This window comes from Sciurus carolinensis, chromosome 1, assembly GCF_902686445.1.
Source record: "Sciurus carolinensis chromosome 1, mSciCar1.2, whole genome shotgun sequence".
NCBI classification, from domain to species: Eukaryota; Metazoa; Chordata; class Mammalia; order Rodentia; family Sciuridae; genus Sciurus; species Sciurus carolinensis.
Genome location: NC_062213.1, coordinates 89,203,063 through 89,228,636, shown reverse-complemented (window position 1 = coordinate 89,228,636; position 25,574 = coordinate 89,203,063). Strand labels below are relative to the sequence as shown.

The window sequence follows — 25,574 nt, the reverse complement described above, 5'->3', positions numbered from 1 at the left end:
TCTGAAAACAGATGATCATGGAGGGCCCAAAGAACCATGCAGATAACTGGGCTGTAGGAGTTTTCTTCAATAAACCACAAGAGAGTCAGCCACAAATGCGTTCTGTTCTATGGACCTCTCTCTTCTTCCTGTTCATGGGTAAGTCCACCTTATGGCAACCGTCAATTGCTACCAGTGTTCCTCGGAGACTTGTCATGCTTCTTGCCTGGAAAATTCTTGTTGACAAAATCAGGAAACTCACCTCCTTGTGGTAATTACTCTGCAGATTCCACTTTATTTTGAGTTCTGTGCATGTGTATGTGTGTGTGTGCATGTGTGTGTGTGTGTGTGTGTGTGTGTGCGTGCACACACATTCACACACCATGAAGAGGTGATGTTTCTAGCCCCAGTCTCAGACAACTCTGGGCTCAAACTATGTTCTCACCATCACATTTCCTGCTAAGAAATGCTAAGTTATGAGTTTGTTTCTTGTACAATGTGGATATATCCACCGAAAGATCCAGGAAAATTCTGCTGACCAAAGACCTCCTAGCAATTTCCTAAGGAGGGATACCACTGCTAGAGCTTATTTCCACTTCCTGCTTTATTTTCCACTTATCCTGGAGTACTAAGACTTCACTGAGAATCTGGAGGTGGTTGGAGACCCTGGGCAACGTGGGCTCTATCTGGATAACTCTTTCTCCCCCACATTCTTCCTCTCCATCAAAACCCAACTCTTGGGTTGGGCATGGTGGTACATGCCTATAATCCCAGCAACTCAGGAAGCTGAGGCAGGAGGACTGAAAGTTTGAGTCCTGCCCCTACAACTTAGTGAGACTGTCTTAAAACTGGGGGGCGTGGAAACTGGGGATATATTTCAGTGGTAAAAGCACCCCTGGGTTCAATCCCCAGTACCAAAAAAAAAAAAAAAAAAAAAAAAAAAAAAAAAAAAAAAAAAAACAGCTCCTGCTAGTTTAGGGGAAACATCTCCCAGTTTGTATAGCCCAGACCTCTACTGTCCAGCAGAGTTAATCAGCACCCCAGTGAAAATTGAAGCATCTGAGGATCTCAGGCAGCCGGGACTAGCAGTGACTGTTCCTCTGTGATCCTGCTTTCCCTGGAGCCATAGGGAGGATGGTGCAGGTAGCATTTAAAGACCTGAGAGCACTGTGACTGAGTGGGGGGAGTTGTGAGGGGATTTTTAGAAAAATTTCTAGATACAGGTATATGCAGACCAGCAGCTTAGATCTCAGTACTGAGGTCTAGTCTGACCTCTCTTTATTTCAATTCCATCCTTGCTCACCACAAAACACAGAAACCAATGAGGCCATTTATGTCCACACCTGTTGTGTTGTGTGAACCTGAAATAAACTACATCCAATATTTTCCAAATGACCAATTTAGTGAATTTCAAACAGCTGAAAGAAAACAAGCATTTCCCTCAGTCTAACTCTACCAATTGGTGTGATATTAAATCTCACTCCTTTTGTGTAAAATGTTGATGCTTTTGTGTCCCCAAGAGTCATTTCAGGAAATGTGTTCCATACACTTTAGCAACAGGACACTGGAAATTAAATTCTTGCTCCATCATTTATTAGTTGTGTGAGCCTCTATTCCTTAAATGCAAAATGTAGTTAATAAAATGTATCATGCAGGGTTCTTTTATAGCTAAATGATGATATATATAAAGTGCTTGGTGGAGATTATGATTTTTGTTGTGATAATTACTTTTTGTACATTCTTTGAAAGGTATTAAGGGATGGGTAATTCAAATGTACTTATTATGATCTTCAAACCCTCCTTAAGTATTTATCAAATGGTACCATTCAAAATAAGATGACTGAGATACTGTCACTATGCTGGGAGCTACATGGCACTATTTTGTGAAATCCACAACCTGCTCCTTCCACTGACAGTTGTGAGGCTTTGTTTATCTTTGATGTGAGAAGATCTGAATTCAAAATAGGTTATATGCACCCAGCCAAGACCCAGCATCTTCTGGGCTTCTGGGATAGGAGTGATCAATACTCCTGACCTCCATACTCCAGGGGCACCATGTAATAGAATCTGAACTCTGCAGCTGATCCATTCTTTAATTTCAGGCAAGTGGCTTAAATTCTTTAAATTTCAGCTCCATATCTGTAGATAAAGATATATTCTGAAGTCTCTGAGTTTTCAGAGCTTATCTCAGCCTCCTGCCACCTCTCCAGGTTTTATTTGTGCCTCTCCTCTTTCTCTTTCTCTATTTTCTGTGTATTTTTCCTTTTAGAATTCATGGAATATCCTGGGTCTTGAACCCAACTAATTTGGTCTACAATTTCCAGAGTACTCTGCAGAGCTGAGAAATGCAGGGGTCTGGGAACCCAGGGGTAAGCCACACAGCAGACGTCCAAAAGTTCCCTATAAGAAAATGAGTTGCACTAACCAAAGGACAGGCTCCTCTAAGCTTTTGAAACAAGGTTTTTTTCAGGTTTTATCAAGATCTTCTCTGAAATGATAAAATCAGGGGCTGAATCAATGCTACTTACTATTCCTTACCCCAAACCTGGCTAAGCCAAAGTCAGTCTGATATCCCATGGACAGTGAGGGGAGAGGTAGGTTGAGACAGAGTGGAGAGACTCCTTTTATTTCCAACACTTGGTTATTAAAACTGTCAAACACTCAGATAAATTAAAAGAATTTTGCAATGAGCACTCACATGCCTCCCGCCTAGATTCTACCATTGTATCACTCACCCATTCATCTCTCCATCCCACCAGGCGTCCATCTACTCATTTTGTTTTTAAAAGAACTTTACCCATTCTTTCCAATTCACAGCAACCTGTGAATTTTTACCATAGTCCTTGAGGAAGGTGATGCAGACCTGAGCACTTCAATCCTGTAGATAGATAAACTGATTCTCAGAAAAATTCTGAAATGTACCCAAAGTTACAAGGCTAATTCCCCAGTTGGAACAGAAACCTAAAAGATCTGTTTTTCTGGTTGTTGTAGTAGCTACTTTCATGGGGGAAAGGGTTTGGTGAATGAATGAATGAATGAATGAATGACTTTGCTAGGCAATGGACCTAAAAGGAATCTCATTTCATTTCTCAGCATCTGGCATTTTTGTCTAACACATATTTATTGAGTGAGCGAATGAATGAAGGCTGACTTGAGGAGTCCAACTGCTCCACTAAGTCCTTCTTCTGTCTCTACAGGACTAGGATCCTCTGAAAAAGACTCAACTCCAATGGTGGTGTCAGGGATCTTAGGAGGTTCCGTAACTCTCCCCCTAAACATCTCAGTAGACACAGAGATTGAGAATGTTGCCTGGACTGGCCTTAATGAAGCTCTTGTTTTAGCACGTCCCAAAGGAGATCTAACCTTTTTGGTCAAAAGCTATGAGAATCGAATAAACATCAGTGGGAACTACTCCTTGTACATCAGAAACCTAACTCAGAAAGATGCAGGATCCTACAAAGCCCAAGTAAACCAAAAGAATTCTGAAGTCACTGCTAAGAAGGAATTCATCCTGCATGTCTATGGTGAGTCCTAGAGAGCTTGTGTGGATTTTGATCTTTTGTTTTTAAAAAGATATTTTCTTTTTTCTTTAAGAATTTGTTTCTCTAGAATAAATATGACCCTATATTGGTTATTTTAACCCAATTCCATAGACACTGATATCAAGAGTGAAAAACAACCATAAAATCCTTACTTGTTATATAATTGCCATAATATGTGTAACCAATCTCTTACTTGTAAACATTTAGGTCATTTCCAACAGTTTCTCTGACAAATACTGTTTTAATGAATATCCCTGTGTACCTATCTTTTCATGCTTATGTGAGTGGGTTATATTCTGAAAGAAAATCTATAGGATTGCTACAGTTTGGACATAAGTGTCCCCTAAATACCACTGTTCATGCAGAAATATTCAGTGGTGAAATAATTAAAATATGAGAGCTGTAATCTAATCAGTCCATCCTAGTTTGAAGGAACTGACTGGTTGGTAACTGTAGGCAGGTGGTTTGTGGCTAGAGGAGGTGAATCATTGGGGTGCACCTGTGAGGATGCATCCCCTACTCCACCTCCCGCTCTTTCTGCTTGCTGACTGCACCTTGAGCTGAGCCACTCTCCTCCACTGGTCCCCACTGGGCCTTCCTGCATGATGTGCTGCCTCCCCTCAGGCCCAGAGCAAGGGAGACTCCCATCTATGGACTGAGATCTCTGAAACCCAAATAAACTTTTCCTGCTATAAGTTGTTCTTCTTGTGTATTTTGGTCATCCAACAAAAAAACTAACTAAAACAAGGATGGAGGTAAGCTGCTGAGTTAAAAATCATATGTATTTTTTATGTTGCTATATATATATATATATATATATATATGTATACAAATATATATATTTATATATATTTTATGTTGCTCTTAGATGACTGCCCTTTCACTGTGTTCTCATATAGTCATTCTTCTGTGTTGTCTGTGTCCTAATCTCTTTTTCACATAAGGACATGTATTATATTAAGGCTCACCCTAACAACCTCATTTTAACATAATTGCCTTTTAAAAGGTCCCATGTTCAAATGTAGTCACATTCTGAGGTAATGGTATTAGGACTTCAACATGAAGTTAGGAATAACAGATTCAGCCCTAACAACTTTGCCTCTGGTCTCCTAAAATTCAGTCCTCCTCATATGCAAAATACATACACCCCATCCTAACAACCAGCCCCTTAAAGCTTAACCATTCCAGCATCAACTCTAAATCCAAAATCTCATCTAAATGTCATCAAAATCAGGTATGAATGAGACTTGAGGTACAATTCATCCTGAGGCAAAATTCCTCTCTGGTTGTGAACCTGTGAAACAAGTTAACTACTTCCAAAAACAAATGTTGGGACGTCATAGGACCCACAGTACCATTTCAAAAGAGAAAAAAATGGAAAGAAGAAAGGGATTACTGGTCCCAAGCAAGTCTGAAATCTAACAGGGCAATTTCCATTAAATTTTAAGTCTCAAGAGCAATCTTCTTTGGCTCCAAGTTCTAATTTCTAGGCCCACCGGGGTAACAGCCGCACTCCTTGACCCTGAGCATCCAGAGGAGAGCTGCCCAACCCTACCCCAGGCCTGTATCCTGTAGGCCCATGGTGACAGTGGCAACTCTGACAATCTATGAACTGTCTTTGGTGTTATTGTTTTCTTTTCTTGAAAGATAGCTTGTGCTCACTGCAGTAGAGCTTTATTGGCTAAGGTCAGATGTCTGACAGCCTTTCTTAATTTTGTCCTATCTCTGTCCCCTCAGTCCAAGCATGTAGCACATGCCAAAATACCAAGAAAAATAACTTGAAGGAGGAAAGGTTTATTTTGACTCATGGTTTCAGAGATTTCAGTTCATAGTCACTTGGCCCTATTGCTGTAAGCTTGTGGTGAAGCAGAACATCATGACAAGGAGGCTACAGTGGTTGCTCTCCTCATTCTGACCAGGGAACAGAGAAGGGATGGGGGGAAGAATCCAGGAACAAAAGAAACTCTTCAGAGACAAACACCCCAGTGATCCACCTCTTCCAATCAAGCCCTACCGCCTAAATTTTCCACCACTTCCCAGTAGCATGACCCGCTGAGGAACAAACCTCCAGCACATGAGATTTTGGGGTACATTCCAGATCCAAAATATAACAACATTTCTCTTGATATAATTGATTGGATCTGTGAGTCACTCTCATAATCTATTAAGCAGACATTGTACAGTCACAATGTGTTGCTGTTTTCTCCAGAAACACTGTATTAATTTTTGCAATATGAATAGCTGAAAATTTTCCAAATCTTCAAGTTCTGATTTCATCTTACTTAATAATTGCCTCTTCAATGTATCTCTTTCCTTTGATATTTTGTGTAAGTAGTAAGCACTGACACAAGGCAATATCTTCAAGATTTTACTTAGAAATCTCCTCAGCTAAATACCCATGTTAATCACTTAAACTTTCTTTTCCCACAAAACACTAAAACACAATTCAGCCAAATGGCATAGGCCACTTTAAGTCCTCCAGTTTCCACAAACATATTCCTTATTTCTGTCTGAGATTCACCAGAAACACCTTAAATGTTTATATTCCCACCAACAATCTGTTCATGATGACATATGTATAGCTCTAAAATAGAAGATCTTCCTACAACTCTCCTATTTATTTTCTGGGCCCTCAGTGGAATTGCTTTAACATCTATATTTCTACCAAAAGTCTCTTTAATACAATCCAGGCTTTCTCTAACATGACCCTCAAAATTCTTTCAGTCTTTACCATTAACCAGGTCTGTAGTCACTTCCTATATTTTTGTGTGTTTGTTACACCAGCACCCCACTTCCAGTATCCAAATCTGTATTGTTTTTCTAGGGCTTCCAAAACAACATACTACAAACTGAGTAGCTTAAATAACAGAAATGCATTTTCCTATAATTCTGGAGACCAGTCAAGGTGTCAGCAGGCTTAATTTCTTCTGAAGTCTCTCCTTAGCTTGAAGATGGCCATCTTTGCTCTATGCCCCCATATGACTGTCCTCTATCCTCTTGCTCCAATTTCCCCTTCTTATAAGTAAACAGTCATACTGCATTTGGGCCGACCCTAAAGGCCCATTTTAATTGAATCACCTCACTAGGTACAGACCTAGTTCCAAATATAGTCATATTCTGAGGTACTGAAGTTTAGGATTTCAACATATGGACTTTGAAGGTACATGATTCATGTCACAAAACTTTCTATCAGGTAGCTGACCATCAATAAAATATTGATTTGTAGGATACTCTTCATATATTCAGGAAATAGAATTATATGCAGCTAATAGAATTAGAATGAACCAATTCATTATGTATTGACATACAACAATTTCCAAGATGTATTATTTTTTTCTCAGTACTTGGGATTGAACCCTGGACCTCAGGCATGCTACTACCTAGCTACTCTCCCCCACCCCAAGCTCTTTAAAATTTTTGTATTCAGTTTGTTTTAGACAGGGTCTTGCAACTTAGTTGCCTAGGCTGACCTCCAATTTGCAATTCTCCTGCTTCAGCCTTCTAGGTAGCTAGGATTACAAAAAAGTGCCACCGCACCCAACTTATTATTAAATTTTTAAAGAGTTCCAAGCAGTGTTATAGTACACTATTTTATTTATATATGTAATATATATTTATACATGTATGTATTATATAATATGCATTTATATAATAAGTATTTTATAATGTGTAATAATACAATATATTATATTGTGTGTATGTGTATATATACATATATACACATATGTGTATATATACATATATATACATACATATGTATATATATATATATATATATATATATTCTCCATAGAGAGCAACAAGAAACTAACAATAACTACTTCCAGAAACAGAAAATTTTTTAGAAGAAATAGGTGAATGAAGGCAAAAAAGAACTTACTTTTCTTTCATTATTTACCATTTTCTATCTTTTCAATTTTATGTATGTATTACCTGTTCAAAGAAAAAGAAATAAAACATACATACACACACACACACACACACACACATGCACACACACACACATGCACATATATGCACACATGAATTGAACAGAGGAGATGAAATAAATGGGAAGGAGAAGATCAGAACAAAGGTCTGGAGACACATTAGGTCCTAAATTCAGACCAAAAGGCATGGACAATTCAAATTCTAGAGATTAAACCCCACTCTCTAGGGTTTGGGGCTGGGTCATTCATCCATTAATTCAACAAACATTCATGAAAATGAAAACATTTTTCAAGGACCAGGTTGGGTGATAAGTGTTCAGATGCAGGCATAGTTCCTATCCTTAAGGAGTCTGCATACTTGTGGGGGAGAGAAAAAAAATAATGAGCTACTATTTATGTTGAGCCATGATGAAAACACCTGTAGAGGATATTGTGGAAGCACATAGGACCCAATCTAAGCTGCAGAGAACACTTCTCTGGAACAGGTAATGCTGGCCTCCCTTCTCCCATCTCCTCCTGTCAGTCCTTTCCTGCTGGGGAAGGGATTGGAGTGTCTCCTCAATGTGATTGTCCTTGCAGAGCATGTACAGGAGCCTCAAGTCACCGTGAAATCCATAATCATGTCTGAGAATGCTTCCTGTAACATCACCCTGATGTGTTCTGTGAAGGGGTCAGAAAACGGTGTCCTGTACAGCTGGACCCAGAGGGACACCAACACTTCTGAATCCTATACGGGCTCTATCCTCACTATCTCCCCAAAGCTCTGCGATCCAGACCTGTCATACACCTGCACAGCCCGGAATCCAGTCAGCCAGAGCAGCTCTCGCCCTGTGCAGGCCTGGCACTTCTGTACAGGTAACAGCTCCACTTAGGTCTTTCAGGGAGTTCCAGAAACAGTCTGAGAAACTGTGGGGCTAAACCTCAGGGTTCTGGGAGAACTCAAATGGGATGGAGAAGGAAGAAGACAGGTCCAAAGACTCTTTGTTCTCTACTCTCAGGGCCTCAAAGAGGTTACCAGGACTTAGGAGCGCTCAGGACACTGAAACTCTGAGAATAGAGCAAGGGAGAAGGGAGTGTGGATAGAGGGGTCCAGATTGATCTTTGCCTGAGTGGAGGATCCCCTGGGGTCTCCTAGGCCAAGAGAGCTAGATAAGTCAAATATTCAGTGGGCAGAGCCAGGCCAGACAAGTGGTTGTGGGAGAGCAGCAGGGATGCCATATCACAGGAGGAGCTGGGGGAAGAGGTAGAGGAGGAGGACCTCCAGTCCCCCTCAGGATGACTGAGGGTCAAGGAAGGTGGGGGCAGTGGCTGAAGCTGCAATATCTCTTCTCTGACTGCAATTTCAGGAACCTCCAGCATAAACACAATGGGGGAGACAGTGGTAGGGACCCTGGGAGAGCCATTCACCCTGCCTCTGGCACTCCCAGTCAGTCAAGACACAGAAAACATTGTCTGGAAGTTTAACACATCTCTGATCAGCAAGGAGTGGAAAGGAGCAGCAATGGCAGATCCACTTATTAAGCCCAACGGTTCTGATGAGAGCAGGGTGTGGGTCTCCAGTCAAGACTACTCCCTGAAGATCAGCCAGCTGAAGATGGAGGATGCTGGCCCCTACCATGCCTATGGGTGCTCAGAGGCCTCCAGAGTCACCAGTATGAGACATGTCATCCTGCTCGTCTACCGTGAGTCTCTGGATAGAGCACCCATCTTTAGATTCTCTCCCTGAAAAGTTCCTCCTCTGCTGTCCTCCCCCCCGCTCTTCTCTTAGGGCTCTCTTTGTACAAAATGCCTCAGACTATTAGGACAGCTATTCAGTTCACACCAGTGAATTCACAAGAGGAGAAAATTACAACCAGTAGCAGAACAAAACCTACCTGTTAAGGTGCCCCTTGCTCTAGGCTTCACATTAGCCCTCGACCTTCATTGATTGCCTTGTCCTCCTGCACTGGTTCTCAGATGGGACCAGAAACTTTCCAACCAGCACTTTTACCAACCATTATCATTTTGAATAAGGATGGAGCTGACTGGGATAGAATGAATTCGAGGAGTCTGTGGAGAAACCCTAAGTGTCCAAAGACATATCTCCAGAATATGGGCCACTCGGCCCCCCTGAGTGTGAAAGACAGAGGTACATTCTTCCTCCCCGACCTTGTTGTGACATTTTGCATGGTTTAATTCTTCCGTACCATTCAGATATGGTCAACAGAGCACCCATCCGAGTTTATTGGTGTTTTAGTACCTGTAAAAAGAATCACCATCTATCCATTGTCCTGTTAAAATATGCAACAAGTTGGTCAAATCTATGTTCGTTGCATATATTCAAATGATAAAAGAACCAACAAGATTAAATATAAATAATAATAGACTAAGAACTAAGTCAAACTATTTCTTTTAACAATAATTTTATTTAAAAATGAAATTTAATTTAATCTTTAATAAAATTTATTTTTAAAATAACATTTTTACTTTTTTCTTTTTTTTTTTTTTTTTGATATATTTTACCACAGAGTTACATTCCCAGTCTGACAGGGTCTCCCTAAGTTGTTGAGGATCTCACTAAATTGCTGAGGCTGGCCTCAAACTTGTGATCCTCCTGCCTCAGCCTACCAAGTGACTGAGATTACAGGTGTACGCCACCACACCCAGCCTTAAATAATATTTAAAAGAAGCATTTAAAATGTGCTATTGTTTATTGAGCACTTGCTCTGATTTAGGCACTATGCTCATCTCTCTATATCCTTTCTCTCATGTAAGCAGACAAGTTACATGATAGAACCTCAAATGCGACCCTTAAAGGGCCTTCACAGTGAGTGGAAGCATTGACTTATTCTTGTTGATTGGTTTGCTCACTTTCCACAGGTAAAGTGTACGAATAAGATGGTTTCTTTCTTTTTCCCCTAATTAACAAAAGTTAATTGCCTTATTTCACACCTGAGCATCAAAGACCACAGAGGGGAAATGAAGTGCCTGTGATTTTACAGGTGGTCAGAAAGAGGCTTGGTATACTCTAAAATACCTGTGACTCCTATGGCACTGTCTCCACAGTGTCAACATACAACTTCATGAATAGGTTTTGAATGAATGAAGCTGTAGGCCTAACTCCGCTTGGCTCTGCCTTTCTCCCCACACAGGGAGGCTGAGGAAGCCAAATGTCACCTGGAGGCTCATGCACACCGAAGATGGCATCTGCAGGCTCAGCCTGACCTGCTCCGTGGAGGATAGTGGTAACAATGTGACATACACATGGAGCCCCATGCAGAAGGGAGCTATTGTGTCCCAAGAGGGATCGCATCTCAATGTCTCCTGGAGAAGTAATGAAAATCACCCCAACCTCACATGCACAGCCAGAAACCCTGTCAGCAGCAGCTCCCACCAGTTTCTTTCCAGGAACATCTGTTCAGGTACTTGCCCTCTGTTTACTCTGGTCCCAGGCCCTGTAACCTCAGATCCAAGAGAGTTTGTGTTCCAAGTTGTTCTTTATGAAAATCAGTGAGGGAATGCTCCTCCAGAGCAGCACATTTCAATTGAAATATAAGGGATGCATGTATGTAATATTCTAATATTCTAATACCCACATTAGAAAAAGCAAAAAGAAACAGGTACAATAATTTTAAGTGTTGCAGTTATTTTTTTCTTTTTTTTTAATCCATTCTAATTGGTTAGTGGTAAAATAATTTTTAATAATGTTTTCAATTTAACCCCAAACCCAAATATTATCATTTCATGTTTATTCAAGACAAATTATTTATGAAACAGTTTACTGTATTTTTACTTTGTATTAAGTTTTTTAAAGGCAGTATGCCTTTCAGCACAAATCAGGTGCTATTTTCAGCAGAATTTTTGGATCCGTTTTCAGATTTTCGAAAGATTTACAGTGGAAGAAACAATCTTACATACACCAGTAGTTCCAAACATACTGATCAGTTTTTCAAGAAGGAATTGAGTAGCCATTTTAATATTTTAATTTAAATTAATTTAAATTAAATTAAATAAGCAACTTAGTTTTTCAGTCACACTAGCCACATTTCAAAGGCTCATATTTGGCTTATGTCTACCCTATTAGACAGCAGAAAGTTTGATTTTGATGAGAAACTGATGTGGGACAGAATAAAGGAACACAGGCTGTATGAGTGGAACTAGAAAGGAAACCCTGGTAGCTCTTATTAAATGCCAGGCACTATTCTAGATCTCTGAGATTCTGCACAATCTTTATAACAATGAAAGAGAGCAGATAGTCTTATTATTCCCCATTATATATTCAAAGAAACTGAGACTCAGAAAAGGTTAAGGTACTTGATGAAGGTAACACAGTAAAGCTCAGGTTGGAACCCTGAGCTCTATCCTCTGCTGTTCCCTAGAGGGAAGCAGAAAAAATTTAAGATCTACCAGTCTAAGAAGACTGGGTCAGGCTATATCTGGCAGACAAACCCAGAGTTCAGCTCAGTAGGAATCTGGGCTCTTTCTGCCTTGAATTCCTCTCATCTCCTTTACAGAGAGTGAGCAGTTGAGTGAGGTGGTTGAGGATGCTTCGAGACAGACAGCCTGCCTTCAAATCCCAGGTCAGATACTTAAAACTGTGACACTGGGAAAGCCATAAATCTTTATACCAAGGGAGCATATCTGCCTTATGTACTGCTGTAATACTGACCTAGATTGATGTTTACTTTAAAAAATTGTTACAGAGGAATGAATAGAAACATTTCAGGCAATGTCATAGGATTTTCAGAGGCAGGTAGGATGGCTACTATGTTCTGTCCATTGTTTGCTCCAATCTCTCTTGTCATTATTTTTATTAATATCACTTATTTCCTCTTCAAAGGGCCTAAGGAAAACAAACTGCTTTGGATTTGGCTCTCCCCAGGTTTCATCCTTCCATTGTTGGGCATCTTCAGCTGGTACATGTGGAAGAAAAGAAGATGGTGTAGGTTTCTGAGATTAATGGCATCCACCAACCTAAGGCTATTTCCCTAGGACCTTTGGAGGCTCCTCTGTCCTCACATAGTCCCTTTTATCCCTTCCATCCCAAGACCTCACTTCTCCAAGGGATGTGGAGATGGGTTTTAGTTGAGACTCCTTAGTTAAGGATAACTGAAACCCAACTAAAATTAGCTTAAAATTTTAAAAGGGTGTGGGGAACAGGTAGGGGACATGATTTATTAAGCCAGGACTCACATAATCAATCTGTGGAGAAGAGAAAGATGGAGTTGGCCTTTATGAACCAATGTTATCAGAGGCTCAAAAATTACCAGAGTTCATATCTCATCTCTATTTTCCTTTTCATCTCACTTACCTCTCCTACTACAGCCAGCTGAAGGGCAAAGGTGGAGGTGAAGGGCAGAGATTTACTATAACACATCAACTGGTGTTTCCAGATTCACACAGAAAATTTCCAATTTGAAAATTGTCAGAAATATTTCTGATTGGCCAGGCTAAGTTCATGTGTGCTGCTTGGACCAATCACTATAGTCAAGGGGATGAACTATTATAGTTGCCAGTTCCCTCTAGAATCTTAGTATTAAAATGGGAATGAAGGAGTTTCCAAAAACGAACAGGAAGACCCCTGAAAAAATTACTTTCAGCAGGCAAACTACTATTAGTGGCTACGACAGAGGAGTTAAAGCTCTCCTTTTCCAGAGTATGGCAGGAAACTGCACAGATGACCCTAGACTCTGGTCAGATCTTGCCGTGGTCCTGTGCTCATGTCAGAATTCATCCTCTTCCTTAGAGTTTTTTCCTTTCTGTGTCCCCAGAAGCCTCTTCCCTCTCCATTGACTCTCACAGAATCTTAGAAATCTCTCTCCACACAGCCATCTTGATAACCTTCTTTAACTTGGTTTCCCAGGTTCAGTGCCAGCCTTCGGTTACAGCCAAGCTGAGGTCCCAGCTGACACACCAGGTAATGTCATCAATGACACAGGTTATGGGGCCCCTGATCCAGATGGATTCTCTGAAGTCTAGTTGCTGGGAGTGTGACCTGCCAACCAGCAACATGAGCATCACCCAGGAGTTTGTTGGAAGTGCAGAGTCTTGGGTACTACCCAAGAATACAGAAAACAAATCTGCATTTTAGCAAGATCCACAGGTGATTCATATGCCCACTAACGTTTAAGAAGGGATATGCTACAGTAGGGTGGTTTGGAAACAAAAGCCTCAAACACAATGGACCCCTTTGAAATGGTCACTGGAGCTAGGAAGATCACTCTGGGGTTTTACATTTAGTAAAAGTGAACCATGTTTATTCCATACTCAGGTTCTTTGAGCATTGACTGGTATCACTTGAAAGTGGGCTACCTTGAGGATCGTTATTTTCTCCACTCTGAGAGTAGAGAAACAAAGGTCAGATGGAATAGTGAATTTGTGGCAGAAGCAAAGTTAAAACTTAATTAAAATTAAAACCGCATGAGACTATGTAGACACCTGTTACCCACTTGTTATTCTTATCACTGAGGCAGAGGTTTTCCAGTTATAAAAGTTAAGGAATGAGGCTTGAGGTTTAGCTCGGTGATAGAGACCTTCTATAACCTGAAGCCCTGGGTTTGATCCCCAGCAAAGAAAGAAGGAAGAAAGGGGAGAAAAGAAAAGAAGATAGAAAAATCTGAGCAATGCTTTCTCTAAACAAACTACTGTGCACCACCCCAATAGTATAAAACGTGTGAAAGTGGAGCTGTTCTGATGGATGTTGAGGTGGAGAGCTGAGATGTCTGCTCTTAGTCCCCCACTCCCATCCCACAAGGTCCTCAATTTCCAACTTGAACTCCAGAGCTCTGGAGTACTAAGGAACCCCCAAAATCTGCCCACAAAATCAAACCCTGCTTTTGTCTTCATGGTGGATATCCCCAAGAAGATGCAATCAGAAGAGGGATTGGACACTGGGGGTTCAAGTTGTCAGACAATGCAGGCTTTCCTGTTGGAAAGTGTAACCAAATCAATGGGGTCAAGAAGTGCAAATGAGGCGTTAGACCATAGATCTTCCCGCTGACTCTTTCCTCACATCTGCCAGGACAGAACCCTCATCCCCAACCCAGTCTGGGCCCCTCCCTCCTTGAATCCTGCACCTCTCTTCAACCCCCAAGTCTTGCTTCTTCAACCTTTCCACTCTCTCCAAGGTCTACTTCTCTACATTTATTGTCACTGCCTTAGTTCATGCTGCCACCAATTTTTTTATTTCCTTGAATAGGTTTTTTTTTTTTTTAATTTAAAAGTCATATATTCACATGGTATACTGGTAAAAGTGAATCTGAATCTCAACCCCAAGTTTCCAAGTCTCTTCTTTCCAGAGACAACTGCTAAGCATGATGTATATCTAAAACCTTTAAGATGTTCTTAATGTATTTATAGGCAATATATATTTTATATGTATACGTGTGTGTGTGTGTGTGTGTGTGTGTATATATATATATATATATATTTGTGTATGTGCATGTGTGTTCTTTCTTTCCACATGTAGGAGCAATCTGTAACACTTTTCTAAACCGTGCTTGTTTAGCTTTAACAGTGTTTCTTAGCAATATTCACACAGGTAGATTAAAACTGACCCAAATTATCCCATTTATTTAACCAGTTCTTAATAACAGACATTCCTACCCTTCCTTATTACTTCTTCCCTAAAATATTGTAATGGTTTCCTAACTGACTATTCTCTCTCAAATTTGTCCTCTCTACACTTTTTTTTTTTCCCAGTACTGAGGACTGAACCCAGGGTGCTTAACCACTGAGCAACATCCCTAGTCCTTTTTTAATTTTTCATTTTGAGACAGGGTCTTGCTAAGTTGCTCAGGGCTTCACTAAATTGCTGAGGCTGTCTTTGAACTTGCAATCCTCCTGCCTCAGCCTTGTAAGTCACTGGGATTACAAATTCACTGCACCCAGCCCCTCCTCTCTACACTTTTTCCTCCCCACTTTGGAAAGCTCAATTCTGACCTACTGTAAAACAATCCATGATTCCTCATGTCCTCTGTTGGTTGTTTAAAGGCAACATAACCTAGAGGTCAAGTTTATGGGTTCTGAGATCAGAGAATCCAATATTTAGGCCCTACCTCTCTTCTTTACCAGTGATGTGATCTTGGGAAGTTCCTTCTCCAAACTTGAGTTTCTTTACCTAGCATAATGGAGGCGCCTACCTCCCAGAGTTGCTTTGAGGATTAAGTGGAGTGATGCTCATGTTGGTCACTCTATAGGTGGTAATCACTATTATTGTTAAGTATTGGGACATGCCACCCTTTGTCTATTTTTTCCCACACAAATCCCCTAGGGAGCAATATTGAGTAGTGGTTAAGAACATCAGAGACCTGACTACTTGCGTTCAAATCCTGGCTCCACCACTTACTTGGGCACACACTTAACCTCTATTTACTCCAGATTTCTCATCTGCAAATAATAAATAAGCATAGCTCTTGTCTGTACCTCATGGCGTTTTATTTAAGTTTTTCATGAAAAGCATTTAAAACAGCACCTGATGCAAAATAGACATTTAGTAAAAGTGAACCATGTTTATTCCATACTAAGTTCAAATGAGCTTCTCCATGTGCCCAGAGGCAAGGCTGATATTTCACTGGATGTGACATGCTAGTTGCTCACAGCAGGTGCCCCTTCTGATTGTACTCTGCCCAGGCAATTGCAGTCATTAAGTATTTTGAATATCATTCCTTTCCAAAAGTGAAGGTGCTCCAAGATTCACTCCTACTATAATTATGTTGCTCCCTCCATCAAGAATACCATTTCACTCAGCAAAATCCTGTTCATACTTCAAAGCCAACTTAATTCTACCTATTCAAGAGTTCCTCACGGCTCTCCTAAACACAAACCATTCCTCTCCCTTCTGCACTTTTATACTTTCCATAATCATGTCAGAAAACTGCCCTCACATTAATTGACTTATATGTTGATCTGACCCCCCGCCAACTAGACAGTTAACATCTCCAAAACCAGTCGTAGTTTACCTTAGTGTCTCCCCACTGACTGACATGGTTTATCCAACTGAGGAAGTTCTGCTAAGAATTGCTGAATCCATCATATGTCATACTGGATGAATGGATAGCAGATGAGTAAGTAAATGAGTGCTTGAAAGGAATGAGGAAGAGAGAACAGAATGGAAACACCTAAATGAAGACAAAAGAAAAATCTTTAATTCACTCAGCCTCATCTGGACAGAGAGGTTGAGTCCTTGCAGCAAGAGAGCATTGGGAGTTGGTGAATTTATGTGTTCCAGAACCCACGTCTGGCCACACTGTATACACTATGATCTCCCAAGGGTATGAGAAGCTGGACATCCTCCCTAAGACTGCCAACCACTGGTCTAGGCCCACCTCTGACACCAGCTCCAGCAGCAACATCACAACTGAAGAGGAGGATGAGGAGAGAACCCCGATGCACAGTTCTGTCAACGGAAAAGATGAGGTGTATGACTGGGTCACTCAGGACGTTAGACAAGACTCAGCCCCTGAGGGGCAAACAGAGTATGTCATTCTAGATGACACAGCAGTTGGATCTGTGGTTGAAGGGGATTTGGAGTACATGCAAGTGGTCCTTAATCTGCAGGTAAGCCCTTCTGAGCAATGCACACGTCTTCTCCTCCCACTTCTAGGACCATCTGATATTCAGGATGATGAGTTCCTCCAAACTGGGGGACCAAGGCTGGGAGTGGGACCAGAAACATATAGACAGAGACTCATGGCTCTATCTATGTTTACCCAACTTTGGGGTTCCTTGGAATGGAGAAACTCATTCCTCAGTTTCCATTCTTGGGACATTAATGAGGGAAGAGTTGGAGAACCAGAAGCTCTGTCCACTGCACCATAGACCAGAACCTGGTGGGATGTCCTCTCTCCTCCATGGTTGAGAGTGAAACTCTCTCTCATTTGGAAATTAAAACTAGCCTGATATTGTTTAATTATAGGAAAAGAACTCGGCTCCTCAGAAGAAAGAGAGCTCAGTCACAATCTATTGCTCTATACAGAAACCTCAGAAGGTGAGAACAATTTTCTGTCTTCCAAAGTCCATAAAGCCAGGGGTGGTGTCACATGCCTATAATACCAGCATCTCGGGAGATTGAGGCAGGAGGATTGTAAATTCAAAGCCAGACTCAGCAACTTGGTGAGACCCTGTTTCAAAATAAAAATAAAAAGGGCTGGGAATGTGGCTGGATGGTGAAGTGTCCCTGGGTTCAATTCCAATCCCCAGTTCAAAAAAAAAAAAAAAAAAAAAAAGGCAGGAAACTATTTCTCAGATCTTTTGAACTAAAAGTTGTAGATTTCTGTGACTGAAGAGCTCAGGTTCTACCCAACTAGATACCCCTCTGATACATTCCAGAGGCAACAAAGATGCTTAAACAAATACTCCTGATTTGTAGCTATGTGACCAAAGTCTGGACATTTCCAACCAATTTAATAATATCTTGATATGTTCATTATTCTTCACATTGACCAGAATGAGAGACTATAAACTCAAACACTGTTTTATATATGTGTGTACACACATGTCTGTATAAATATATATCCTATATAATATGATTTTATGAGATATATATATATATATAAAATCTTTCTCTACCCTAATCTTAATCCAACAAAACAGTGAGTTTCCAAAACAACTAGAAATTAGTCAACAATTTTTTTTAATTTATTTTTATTGTAAACAAATGGGATACATGTTGTTTCTGTTTGTACATGGAGTAAAGGCATACCATTTGTGTAATCATACATCTACATAGGGTAATGGTGTTTGATTCATTCTGTTATTTTTTCCTTCCCCCCCCACCCCTCCCACTCCTCTTATCTTTCTATACAGTCCCTTCTTCCTACATTCTTGCCCCCCTCCCACCCCCCATTATGTGTCATCATCCGCTTATCAGCGAGATCATTCGTCCTTTGGTTTTTTGAGATTGGCTTATCTCACTTAGCATGATATTCTCCAACTTCATCCACTTGCCTGCAAATGCCATAATTTTATTATTCTTTATAGTTGAGTAATATTCTATTGTATATATATATATATATATATATATATATATATATATATATACCACAGTTTCTTTATCCATTTATCAGTTGAAGGACATCTAGGTTGGTTCCACAGTCTGGCTATTGTAAATTGAGCAGCTATGAACATTGATGTGGCTGTATCTCTGTAGTATGCTGATTTTAAGTCCTTTGGGTATAGACCAAGGAGTGGGATAGCTGGGTCAAATGGTGATTCCATTCCAAGCTTTCTGAGGAATCTCCACACTGCTTTCCAGAGTGACTGCACTAATTTGCAACCCCACCAGCAATGTATGAGTGTACCTTTTTCCCCACATCCTCGCCAACACCTATTGTTGCTTGTGTTCTTGATAATCGTCATTCTAATTGGGGTGAGATAGAATCTTAGGGTAGTTTTTATTTGCATTTCTTTTATTACTAGAGATGTTGAAAATTTTTTCATTTATCTATTGACTGCTTATAGATCTTCTTCTGTGAAGTGTCTGTTCATTTCCTTAGCCCATTTGTTGATTGGATTATTTGCATTCTTGGTGTAGAGTTTTTTGAGCTCTTTATATATTCTGGAAATTAGTGATTTATCTGAAGTATGAGTGGCAAAGATTTTCTCCCACTCTGAAGGCTCTTTCTTCACATTGCTGATAGTTTCCTTTGCTGAGAGAAAGCTTTTTAGTTTGAATCTATCCCAGTTATTGATTCTTGCTTTTATTTCTTGTGCTATGGGAGTCCTGTTAAGGAAGTCTGATCCTAAGCCAACATGTTAAAGATTTGGACCTACTCTTTCTTCTATAAGATGAAGGGTCTCTGGTCTGATTCCAAGGTCCTTGATCCATTTTGAGTTGAGTTTTGTGAGGGTGAGAGATAGGGGTTTAGTTTCATTCTACTGCATATGGATTTTCAGTTTTCCCAGCACCATTTGTTGAAGAGGTTATCTTTTCTTCATTGCATACTTTTGACCCCTTTGTCTAGTATGAGAAAATTGTATTTATTTGAGTTTGTGTCCATGTCCTCTATTCTGTACCATTGATGTACCTGTCTATTTTAGTGCCAATACCATGCTGTTTTTGTTACTATTGCTTTGTAGTAGAGTTGAAGTTCTGGTATTGCGATACCCCCTGTTTCACTCTTCCTACTAAGGATTGCTTTAGCTATTCTGGGTTTCTTATTTTTTCAGATGAACTTCATGATTGCTTGCTCTATTTCTGTAAGGTTCATCATTGGGATTTTAATTGGAATTGCATTGAATGTGTATAGCACTTTTGGTGGTATGGCCATTTTGACAATATTAATTCTGCCTATCCAAGAACATGGGAGATCTTTCCATCTTCTAAGGTCTTCCTCAATTTCTTTCTTCAATGTTTTGTGGTTTTCATTGTAGAGATCTTTTACCTCTTTGGTTAGATTGATTCCCAAGATTTTATTTTTTTTGAGGCTATTGCAAATGGAGTTGTTTTCCTCATTTCCCTTTCAGATGTTTCATCACTTGCGTATAAAAATGCTTTAGATTTATGCATGTTGATTTTATAGCCTGCTATTTTGCTGAATTCATTGATGAGGTCTAGAAGTTTTCTGGAGGAGTTTTTTGGATCCTCTAAATATAGAATCATGTCATCAGCAAATAGTGACAGCTTAAGTTCCTCTTTTCCTATTCGTATCCCTTTAATTTCTTTAGTCTGTCTAATTGCTCTGGCTAGAGTTTTGAGGATAATGTTGAATAGAAGTGGTGAAAGAGGACATCCCTGTCTTGTTCCCGTTTTTAAAGGGACTGCTTTCAATTTTTCTCCATTAAGAATGATGTTGGCCATGGGCTTAGCATAAATAGCCTTTACAATGTTCAGGTATGTTCCTACTATCCCTATTTTTTCTAGTGTTTTGAGCATGAAGGGGTGTTGCATTTTGTCGAACACTTTTTCTGCATCAATTGAAATAACCACATGATGGATTACGTTTATTGATTTATGGATGTTAAACCATCTTTGCATTACAGGGATGAACCCCACTTGATCGTGGTGCACAATTTTCTTAATAAGTTTTTGGATATGGATTTTTGTTAAGGATCTTTGCATCTATATTCATCAAGGATATTGGTCTAAAATTTTCTTTCCTTGATGTGTCTTTGCCTGGTTTGGGTATGAGGGTGAGATTAGCTTCATAAAATGAGTTCGGTAGGGTACCCTCCTTTTCTATTTCCTGGAGTACTTTGAGAAGTATTGGAATGAGGTTTTCTTTGAAAGTCTTGTAGAACTCAGCTGAAAATCTGTCTGGTCCTGGGCTTTTCTTGGATGGTAGGTTTTTAATGGCTTCTTCTATTTCATTGCTTGATATTGATCTGTTTAAATTGTATATTTCCTCCTGGTTCAGCTTGGGAGGAGCATATGTCTCTAGAAATTTGTCAATGTCTTTGGTAGTTTCTATTATGTCGGAATACAGATTTTCAAAGTAGCTTCTCATTATGTTCTGTATCTCAGTGGTGTCTGTCATGCTATTTCCTTTTTCATCACAAAGTTTAGTAATTTGAGTTTTCTCTCTCCTTCTATTTGTTAGTGTGGCTAAGGGTTTGTCTATTTTGTTTACTTTTTCAAAGAACCAACTTTTTGTTTTGTCAATTTTTGGAATTGTTTCTTTTGTTTCAATTTCATTGATTTCAGCTGTTTTTATTTATTTCCTGTCTTCTACTACTTTTGCTGTTATTCTGTTCTTCTTTTTCTTGGGCTTTGAGCTGTAATGTTAGGTCATTTAGTTGTTGACTTTTTATTCTTTGCTTGAATACGCTCCATGCAATGAATTTTCCTCTTAGTACCGCTTTCAGAGTGTTCCAGAGATTTCGATATGTTGTATCGTCGTTCTCCTTGACCTCTAAGAATTTCTTTATCTCCTCCCTGATGTTTTCTATTATCCATGTTTCATTCAATAGCATATTATTTAGTCTCCATGTGTTGGAGTAATTTCTGTTTTTATTTTGTCATTGATTTCTATTCTCGGTCCATTATGATCTGATAGAAGGAAGTATCTTTATTTTTTTGCTTTTCCTGAGGGCTGCTTTGTGGCATACAATATGGTCTATTTTCGAGAAGGTTCCATGTGCTGCTGAGAAGAAAGTGAATCCGCTCGTTGATGGATGAAATATTCTATATGTCTATTAAGTCTAGGTTATTGATTGTGTTATTGAGTTCTATGGTATCTTTGGTTGGTTTTTGTTTGGAAGATCTATCTAGTGGTGACAGCGGTGCATTAAAGTCACCCAGAATTATTGTGTTGTGGTCTATGTGATTCCTGAAATTGAGAAGGATTTGTTTGATGTACAGGGATGCACCATTGTTTGGGGCATAAATGTTTACTATCGTTATGTCTTCCTAATTTATGGTTCCCTTAAGCAGTATGAAATGTCCTTCTTTATCCCTTCTGACTAACTTTGGCTTGAAGTCCACTTTATCTGATATAAGGATGGAAACCCCCACTTTTTTGCTGAGTCCATGTTCGTGGTAGGTTTTTTCCCATCCTTTCAACTTTAGTCTGTGGATGTCTTTTTCTATGAGATGAGTCTCTTGCAGGCATCATATTGTTGGGTCTTTCTTTTTAATTCATTCTGCCAGACTATGTCTTTTGATTGATGAGTTTAGGCCATTAACGTTCAGGGTTATTATTGAGATATGATTTGTATTCCCAGTCATTTGGCTTATTTTTGGTTTTTAAGTTGGCTTGGATTCTCCTTTGAGTGGGTTTTTCTCTAAGATAGTTCCTTCCTTTGCTGACCTACATTGTTGATTTAGTCAACAATTTTATGTCAACAAAATGTACTGTAAAATATAATACATAGGTTTTATTAGAGTGTTAAAAAAGATCCCTCAAGGTAGAATTTACTATTAAATAATAATGATAATAACTTTCATATTAATCTGTACAGTTGTCAAAATAGCAATAAACACTGCAACCTCTGATCCTTGTAACACCTCTAGAAATGTGTTGTCATCCACATTTGAGAGCTAAAGGAGCTGAGATTCAGAGAAGCTCATTTGGCCTACAGTCACACACATAGTGATGGGCCAGTACTAAGAACCGCAAGGAGTTTAAGAAAAATCTTGTATAATCCTTAACAGTTCACTTTGATCCACATCTGGCTAGCCACTGAATTTTCACCTTCCTGAAAAAATGGTGTACATTCGTGTTTTTGCTTCCAAATTTCCCCCACCTCCAAATTCTCTCCTTGTAACACATTCAAAAAAGATTTTTCTTTACTTTACTTTTCTTTTCTTTCTTTCTTTCTTTTTTTTTTTTTTTTTTTTTTTTTTTTGTACCAGGGATTGAACTCAGGAGCACTCAACCATTGAACCATATCCCCAAACCTATTTTGTATTTTTATTTAGAAACAGAGTCTCAATGAGTTGCTTAGTGCCTCACTTTTGCTTGAGGCTGGCTTTAAATTCTCAATCCTGACTCAGCCTCCCAAACTGCTGGGATTACCAGCAAGCACCATGTCTAAAAAGATTTTTAAAAATAAAACTTTAAAAGCTTTTTAATTATTCTACTTATCTGTAATTCATGAATCAATCAGTAAGTATTTATTGAGTCTGTTCTGTCGGCCCAGAACTGGTCAAGTGCTATGGGGATTCAGACATGTTTAAAACACCATCATTGACAACTTGTTATCTATCTTTTGGTAGAAGACAGATAGATTTGGACTGGGGCTGTAGCTTAGTGGCAGAGCACTTCCCTGGCACATGTGAGGCACTGGGTTTGATGCTCAGCACCACATAAAAATAAATAAATAAAATAAAGGTATTGTGTGCATCTACAACTAAAAATATAGAAAAAGTTTTAAGAAAAAAGTTGATTCAGTCAACTGAAAAGGGAGAGAACACACTATATGACTACTTAGTAAATTATATGTGGAGTTTCAAGAATTTTTCAGACATTAGAAGTGGGGGATATTACTGCAAAAAGGTTTCATGAAAAAGAAATTTGGACCAGACTTTTAAAGATGGATCCAATGTACTCAGTAAACACTTGTTCAGATGTACGTTTCAGTTCACCCATCACTTGCCTCATCCTGACTTTAAGATTGTGATGCTAAGGACTTCACCTTTGTCTTTGAGACCAAATCTGTACTACTCTCTGCATTCCCAGAGCTGCTTTCTACTCTGGTCTGGTCTTTTATGTTTAGGTCAAAATCAGTTAAACTGAAGGTCATGGATATTAGTCCCTCCTGAATTTTCGAATGACCATGAGTTGCCAAGTTTGTTCATTCCTGTATGGTACTGACACCATCCCAGAGACTTAGATCTCCTAAATCCACTCTCACTTGCAGTGTAAATAGCAATCTATGTATTTTCTTGTCCAAGTTCTTGAAAGAATATGTTTCTGTCTTCAGAATTTTAAGGACCAGGAATTCTAGTTCTTAGTCTACTAAGGCCATTATTGCCTACTTGATCAAGAAAATTCTTAAACCTATTTTAGTTTTCTGACACATTCCTCTGCACAGTATCTCAAAGAAGTTCTATGCTATTCCCAAGCAGTGACTGGTACCTAACTTCCTCTCCTCAGATTTCATCTATTCTTCAGAGCCTTCCTTGGACCCTCTCAGACAAAGGATTCAGAACCCTTGGAACCTGGAGATCTAATGGTCTTGACCATTACTTTGGAACTTAACCTCTACCATCTGAATTATCTGTACATAAATGTCTTCCTTGTTTCTCCAGCTAGTGCATAGATTGGGTAGCTTCTTGAAGACAAGGCATCTTATTGTCATTTTTTAAAATTTTTTTAGATGCTGATAGACCTTTATTCATTTATTTATATGTGGTGCTGAGAAACGAACCCAGTGCCTCACACATGCTAGGCAAGGACTATACCACTGAGCCACAACCCCAGCCCCTATTGTCATTTTTTAATCTCCTGGATTTTTGGTTACTAAAATGTCTAGTATTACCCTTGCAGAGAGTCCATCTCACAGCATTTACCATTAAAGGAATCTCCATAAATGCTTATCATCAGCTTGATTGATTGTTCAATCCCTAGACCATTCCATATGACCCTACTCCTACAGCATGGAATAGCCATAGTCTGACCTTGCCTTTCTCTGTCTCACCAGCACAGGGCTAAGAGAACCCAAGTCTTGCACGGATTTATTAACCATATTCTTGTGTGTTCTTTTGACTCCCAGGTGGTGCCACCGCCACAACAGGATGATCTTGAGTCTTCTGAAATCCCTACCTATGAAAATTTCACCTGAAAAGAAAAGCAGTTTCTACCTCTCTCCTGCAGCCCTGTGGTTGGAAAAGCAACTGGACCTCATGAAAGTGAAGTGCTCCTGCAGATAGAAGCGCATCAGACATGCCTTAATTTGACCCCTCCCCTGTGGCCTCCTTTTTGGTTTTTGTTTTTGTTTTTGTTTTTTTTTGGTACCAGCAATTTAACTCAGGGGCACTCGACCACTCAGTCACAACCCCAGCCCTATTTTGTATTTTATTTAGAGACAGGATCTCACTGAGTTGCTTAACACCTCACTTTTGCTGAGGCTGACTTTGAACTCTCAATCCTCCTGCCCCAGGCTCCCAGATTGCTAGGATTATAGGCATGCACAACCATGCCCAGCCTCCTAAGCCCATTAATATTTCAGATACAGGCTTCTTAGATCTTCATAAAATAGTATTTACAATAGTATTTAAAATAAAGAGTGAGAAATAACCTAAATGTCCATTTTGTGAGAGTCTTGTTAAATATATGATAATATACACAAGCAGTGATAAACCCTACTACTTGTAAAGAAAAGCAAAGACTAATATGCTAATATGGAATGAGCACTGTTGACTGCAAAGAACAAACTCCAGGACGGAGCATATTGTACACTACCAGTTGGATTAGAAAACATGTCTATATGCTTAGTTAGGCATAAAGAAGTTCAGGAAGAAAATAAAAATATCTTACCAGTGGCCACCTCCTGGGGAGGAACTAGGAATCCCAAGACAAGAAAGAGACACATTTTTTTCTGCATACTTTTTTTGTACTGTTGGATTTTTTAAAAACCTGTGTGTATTACTCTATCGATAGTTCTCAAAAACTATGTATGTGATTCTTTAATATGATACCCATATTTATTCAAAGAGTTTCCCTCTTTACTGTCAATCCAGATATAGAACAGTCACAGCATCTCT

At 39.5% G+C, this 25,574-nt stretch overlaps 1 protein-coding gene across 5 annotated transcripts; it reads left to right on the top strand.

The window, feature by feature from the left end:
* Ly9 (lymphocyte antigen 9) lies at window positions 1-24,746 on the top strand. Of its 5 annotated transcripts, none has more exons than XM_047529869.1 (10): window positions 1-138; window positions 3,177-3,503; window positions 8,030-8,305; window positions 8,797-9,132; window positions 10,582-10,851; window positions 12,270-12,371; window positions 13,293-13,346; window positions 16,701-16,987; window positions 17,346-17,417; window positions 24,584-24,746. In XM_047529869.1, the coding sequence occupies exons 1-10, from the start codon at window positions 12-14 to the stop codon at window positions 24,650-24,652; spliced, it is 1,920 nt and encodes a 639-aa protein (XP_047385825.1). In that variant the 5' UTR covers window positions 1-11; the 3' UTR covers window positions 24,653-24,746. The 5 variants fall into 5 exon arrangements, with proteins under 5 accessions (XP_047385825.1, XP_047385815.1, XP_047385843.1 ...); XM_047529859.1 differs by having other exon boundaries at window positions 16,659-16,987; XM_047529887.1 differs by lacking the exon at window positions 12,270-12,371.
* The last annotated feature ends 828 nt before the right edge of the window (window positions 24,747-25,574 follow it).